Genomic DNA, 6,293 nt, shown 5'->3' with positions numbered 1-6,293 from the left:
ACCATAAATGGCAAATTGAACAAATTGGGTGTTAAAAGCCTCAGAAAAAGACCTGAGATGTTCTTGGCTACAATGCAATAGCAGGGAGATCAGCTGCTCTTCCAGATGCTGCACAAGACATTTTTAACCTGGTAACATCTGAATGTGGGTTCCTGACAGTGGCTGAGAATTTATAGTGCATTATAAAGCTTCCAAGGATTTTGAAAAGACCTGCTGAGAGTGTCAGCTAGGCTTCCTGGATAACCTCTGAAACCCAGTATGATGCTTCCGTCTATGAATCTGAATTCCCTGTTGCCTGTGTAAATAAGAGAGAGCAATGAAACCAGTGCCATTTCACAGCACTGAATAAAGGGAGAATTGGACCCATTTTCTTTTTCTGACTTTACTGAAAATAAATCAAGGCACAGTCATGCTAACTGCATTATACAGATCCTGGTAACTTCTCAGTACTTGGGAGACAAGAGAAATTATCATTCAACTCTGATCATCAGCTTTATTATATGCCAGCCAGACGATACACATTTCATGCAGACTATACGTTTGCTCCAACCGTTGCTCAGAAGAAAGTGCTCAGCTTCATGTGCATTGGTCCTGCACTAAGGTACTTGGTTCTTGGTCTGTAGCACCAGGGTTTTTTTCAGGGGTCCTGCAAGCAGAGAAAGAGCATCATTGCAAAGCTGGCAGAGCAACTGGCTGCTGCACCAAAACAAAATGTCCTCCCTGAGCTGGAATTGGCTCTGCAGAGCACTCCCATGCAGCCTGCACGTGTTTGGTATGTTCTCAGGATGGTTGGTGAGCCTGGTCCTCGTCCCTGCAAGAAGCTGCTCCAAAACCCATGGATGTCCATAAAATCGGGAGGGCTGGAGCTCTTGACTTAGCTGGGACCAGGACCATGGGTCAGCTATGAAAAATGCTTGCCAATTGATTATAACCTGCAACGAAAGAGCACCTCGCTGTAAAATTGTCTCACAAAGAAGCAGTTTGTTTCCCTCAAGGCAGGCGGGGAAAGCCCTATAGCGCAGGGGAGCTCTTGAGCTGCTCAGGAAGTGCCCAGTGCCCATTAAAAAAAAAAAAAAAAAAAAAAAAAGGAAAGAAAGCCCATCTAACATGTGCTAAACCCCATCCAAGAGCACCTCCGTGACCCCTGGTGACACCAGGAGGTGCTGGTGACACTGAGGTGTAGGATCTGTGTTGTAGGATCTCTGGGGCCAGCTCTGTCTTTGGGGTAAAACAGCAGAGAAGCATCAACGTGAGCACCAAGTTTGCATTATGCAACACATGCTGTGGGGAAACTACAGCTCCTGTAGGGTAGGTTTGGGGTGGCCTTGGATGGAGCAAGAGGGAACAAGGCTCTGGAGGTAGGGTAGATGCTGTGGGGACAGTCTCTGGATGGATGTTGGAGGGAAGGATAGGGTTTGTTGGAGGAAGAGAGTGGAGGGGGTGCAGAGGGAAGGAAAGTGTAGGAAACAGGGGAATTCATCTTCATGAGGAAGGAGAAGGAGAAGGAAGATCTCCAGGGCTGAGGCAAGACGTGTGATGGATGGGGAGGGATCTGTGAGGCTGCAGAAAGCAAATGGAGAAGCAGGAGAAACCTGTTCAGCTTTAAAATGGATCTTTGTGTGGTGGTTGAATTAAGGAGACCCCCCCTGTGTCCTCCCAAGCCTGCCCTTGGCTTTGTGTAGGGAAAAACCCCAGCCTGGATCTTCATGAGGGGAAGGCGAGGCTGGCACTGGGGCCAGGAGAAGAGATGCTATAACCATCTCCTTGGCCGATGACACCAGAAAAAAACGGGACACTTGAGACAAACCTGCCCTGTACAAGAGGTTCATGGGGCAACACCATGTTTGAGCCACGGGAGGACAGCTCTTGCTCAAATACTCGCCCTCGTCCTGCCCTTCGTGCTTACAGGGAAGAGCCATTTATTGCCAGAAGTGGTTGGCAGAGGCTGGCAAGGTCTTTCCCCAGTGTCCCCAGTGTCACTGTTTGGGGACAGCTTGTGCAGGAGTCCTGCCAGCCTACTGGCTGCCTAACTGGGAATGGGGTGAGCCCAGCACCCTAAATAAAAGGATGAGGGATAATTCAGGGCAGCTCTTTGGGAAGCTGTCCATGTCAGGTCCAACCAGCCCTGTGCTGCCGATGCGCGGACATTTGCTGGGACAGGACCTGTTTTTCTGGACTCTGGAGAAGGCTGTAGAGGTCGGCATGTCCTTGCCAGTGGGCAGCACATCTGAGGGCACCTGCACACCACTGGGAAGGTGGAAAGCTGCCCGCAGCTACTCCAGGTGCCAAGGAAGCGGCCAGGTGTCTGCACCTGGTCTACTATGGGGTGATGCAGCACCTATGGGGCCCAAGCTCAGGTCGTCTGTGTTGTGTGATGCTCCAGGTTGTAGCAGGGCAATGCCAGGCTAATCCCAGGTCTTCCTTGGGTTTGGTGTCCAACCCTGCTGGAGTTTTCAGGGGAACTCACCCTTTCCAGCAACCTCACTATGGTGCCTCTGCTGAGGCAGCCATGAAGGCTGGCATGTAGAGTGCGTGTCTGCAGGGTGGCTACTGCTCCGTTTTAATCCCTTGGCCCTTTCCTCGTGAGTGTGTGCGTCCTACAGCCATGTAGATGTGACTCTGTGATTCTGTAGCACAGACTGGCTAGGAGCCAGCCTCCTGCAGGAGAAAGAGGCTGCGTCCCATCCCCATCCCCATCCTCTTTGTTTGCATTGAATACATAGAAACGCGTGATTGTCCTTCCCAGTAAATCTCATTCAGAACCTGTTTTAAGCAGGGAGGAGTATAGAGGGGGAGGTAATTACATTATTTTCCCCAGGCATTGGTGCCCAGGGACAATGCAGCATTGCACAGCCTCTCACAAGCCCCAGCTGCTCTCTGTGGGGCTGCACAAGGAGGTCCAGCCCTGGGTACCGGCCTTGGGAAGAGTGTGCTGGGAGGGTGAAAATCAGAGGGTTGGAAAGAAAGACAGATCCTGAACCGTAACAAGTCCTAACACAAAAGCAGCAACATTTAGAAATAGTCTTTGTCTCAGCCAAGCAAGGAAACAGGCTGGAGATCTTTGCATGCATGAGGGCTGTCGGCGGCCAACCATTGGCTGGCGAAACCCATTTGTGTAGGAGAGGTTAATTACGTGATGTGACAAGGTGAGAAATGGAGAACGGGTGGATTGGAGGTGACAGATCATTACTCAGGTTACGGCCAAGAGACAGAAACGTAGAAAATTCAGCAGGGGTTCATTTCCCAGAGGCAGCACCTGGTGTCTGGAAAAAGCCAGATGACCACCACGGACACACTTGGCATGGTTTTTTCTTTGCTGGTCCTGGTGTAAAAGCAGAGAGCACACCAGGACCTCCAGACACTTCTGATGGGCAACATCCCTTGCAAGGACTGTGCTCTTGTGCCTTGGAGTCCAAACTTGCTTCCAACGATGGTGGGTCCTGGCGGAGTTATCCCGTTGTTCACAAATGTGGGGGACCTGCCCATGGCTCACCCCTGTTTCTCCAAAGGTTTTGGTGGCCTCACATCAAAACAGAGCTGGTGATGTTTATCCTCCTCTGCAAAATTATCTTCATTCAAAGCAGTTTAACTATTCGGAAGTCATAAAGCAGAGTCAACTCCAGGCACATGGAAAATTAGACAATGCTTTCAAGAGCAACTAGAAGTAGAAGGAATCCTCTCGTGGTGGCTCAGGAACAGCAACACAGCTCTAGGCACACATATCTGTGAAGTCTGACATCAAAGGGATATTTTTTTGCAAAGAAGCATGAGAAATCTGTCTCTTCTTTCCCAGATAACTCAGGTGAGGAGATGGCTCTCCTCTGGGAAAGAACTGACCTCTTGGTTGGGGCACTTGCCCAGGATAACAGTGACAGGTTCATGTTGCTTGGAAGACATAAACTCATCGATTCCTGGGCACACACTTTAACAATGAGGTTAGAAAACACGGCCAGTCACTTCTTCTGAATGCTTTATTGTACTTTGCACACCAAGTTTGCTTTCAGTAGAGCAGTGACAGAAACACAAGTCTTCTTTGTCCTGGGAAACAGCCTTAGTGCTGTACTCAGCATCTGGTCTCCGTCACATCCCTTGGAAAAAGCAGCAGCACCAAGCAGTGGGAGCTATACCTGCAAGTTACAGCAGGCAAACGAACTGCTTCAGCCTGGGTCTGGATCTAATCTAGACACCCCAGTGTCATGCAGGCATCTTGTCCTAAATACATTCACTCCTTAACGCTGAGCAGCTGAGATTTTTGGCTGTTATTTTACACTGCTCTAGAGCTTCTTCACTTTTGGAGCCTAGAGTATGAGTTTGGAGGAAGAGGAGGCACAGTGAAAGCACAGCAGGAGGGAGTAGGTATTGGAGCTATTGCCCACACCAAGTGATCCTCTTTTCCCACTGCATCACTCCAGTATCTACACCAAAATTCCTACAGCCTGGAGAAGTCAGCACAACCCAGCTGCAGGTCTCACTTGTCCTTGAGTGTATCTCCAGGATTCTCATAGGGAGGACTGGCCCTCCCCATACATTTCCTCTCTTCTGTGTGCTCTTGCACTGCCAAAGTCAGGCAGAACATCACAGAAGGAAGCCTGGGGGACCAAGCACTGCTTGATCCATGCCCAACAAGCTTCAGTTTGGCCTTGAGTTAGGTCTTCTGACCTAACTTCTGCAAATGGCCCATGAAACCAAGACTGATGGCCACACTGTGAGCCTGGCTGTTCACTCAGCTTGGAAAGAGTCTCCTTTGCTTTCTGGCAGAGTGGTGTGTACTGAGACCTCCAGCCAGCATGGACCAAATAGCACTGTCAGGCAATAAATTAGGAAAGGAAGGCTGACAGTGAGCTAGGAGAGAGCAGGGGGCCCCCCTGAGACTTCGTCACAGTTGGGTCCCTGCTGTTCTCACAGGGTGAAGGGACCATGGGCAGGTTTAGTCCAAGCCCGGGATGGAAGAAGCAGATGTTCAGGGCATCTTCTGAACCTCCAGAAGCCTCCTGTGCATCCATCTCTGAAACATGCCTTGCTGCTAAGCCAGCTTCTGCTTCTTCCCCTGAGAGGTGCATCTGCTTGGTTTTCCAGCGATGCACTTCTGCCCACTGCTTTCTCTATTGTGTCGAGAAACACAATTTCTTCCACGTTGGTTTCTTCTGACATATAGGAAATACATTTCTTTTAACATCAGCTTCTTCTGCCCTGGGCTACAAGACTTCTCCTTTGTTCTCCTCAGTTGCTACATTTGTTGAGCCACCTGCCAGCCCAGGACATCTCTACACAATGCTGGAGAAAGGCCAAGCTCTTATCAGATGCATCAAAATTGCAAAGGACAGACAGTCACGCAGCTCTGAATACGCCAGGCTCCCACTTAGACAACAAAGCTTGTCCCTGTGGCTGTAAAAAAGAAAGAAAGGCACCAAGGAACAGAAACACAAGCAGAGCCATCCCAAAAGACTACAGACAGAGCCGTGGTAGCAGGACCGACTGAGGACTGGCCATGAGGACAAACACACCGGGCACTTGCAGACACAGCCACTGAAGCCACACCAAGAAATGAGAGAAAGAAAAGGGCCGTCGGAGGGTGAGGTATTGTTTATTCCAAACAGCGAATGCTACCACAGTACAGGCAAAGAAAAAAGGCTTACAGTCCAAGAGAGACGAGACCAGACACCAGACAGTAACTCAGGGAGGGGAAGGAGAAGATCCCTGGTAGAGGTGGGTATTTGGGATGCCCTGGAGGTGCTGAAAGTGGGAGAAAGGGAAGGCTTGGGGAAGTAGCTGTGGGGCAGAGGCTTGCAGGGAGGATGGTGGGAAAATGAGTTTGAAGGTAAAAAGGAAGACATTGTGGAGGGTGGACAGGGTATGGTGGGGTGGTGAGGGCATTGAAAATGCATGGGAAGGAGCTGGAGAAGGACTTGGGGAGAGGGGACGGAGCAGGAGCAAGGATGTCTGCTGCCTTGTGATTCCAAAGCACCAATTCACCAGGGGAGCCCTGCAAGGGTGCTCCTCACCCGTGGTTGGACCCAGACCCCTCCCAGAGCCAGGCAGGGTAGAATCCTAGAATCATTATGGTTGGAAAAGCCCTCCAAGATCATCTGGTCCAACCATCCCCCTACCACCACTGTCACCCACCAAACCATGTTCCTAAGCGCTATGTCCAACCTTGCCTTGAACACCCCCAGGGATGGGGACTCCACCACCTCCCTGGGCAACCCGTCCCAACGCCTGACCGCTCTTGCTGAGAAGAAATGTCTCCTCATTTCCAACCTGACCCTCCCCTGGCACAACTTGAGGCCATTCCC

The 6,293-nt window shown here is 50.5% G+C and overlaps 1 protein-coding gene across 1 annotated transcript in view; it reads right to left on the bottom strand.

The window, feature by feature from the left end:
- Window positions 1-420: 420 nt before the first annotated feature.
- MAP6 (microtubule associated protein 6) overlaps window positions 421-6,293 on the bottom strand; it is a 37,365-nt gene continuing 31,492 nt past the window's right edge. Inside the window, exon 4 of the mRNA XM_066990022.1 lies at window positions 421-646. Within this exon, the coding sequence (XP_066846123.1) occupies window positions 577-646 (70 nt within the window). The 3' untranslated portion in view covers window positions 421-576. The remainder of the gene's footprint in view (window positions 647-6,293) is intronic.

Source organism: Anser cygnoides, chromosome 1 (assembly GCF_040182565.1).
Source record: "Anser cygnoides isolate HZ-2024a breed goose chromosome 1, Taihu_goose_T2T_genome, whole genome shotgun sequence".
Taxonomy (NCBI): domain Eukaryota; kingdom Metazoa; phylum Chordata; class Aves; order Anseriformes; family Anatidae; genus Anser; species Anser cygnoides.
Note: the sequence above shows the minus strand (reverse complement) of the source record. Positions and strands in the feature narration are given on the sequence as shown.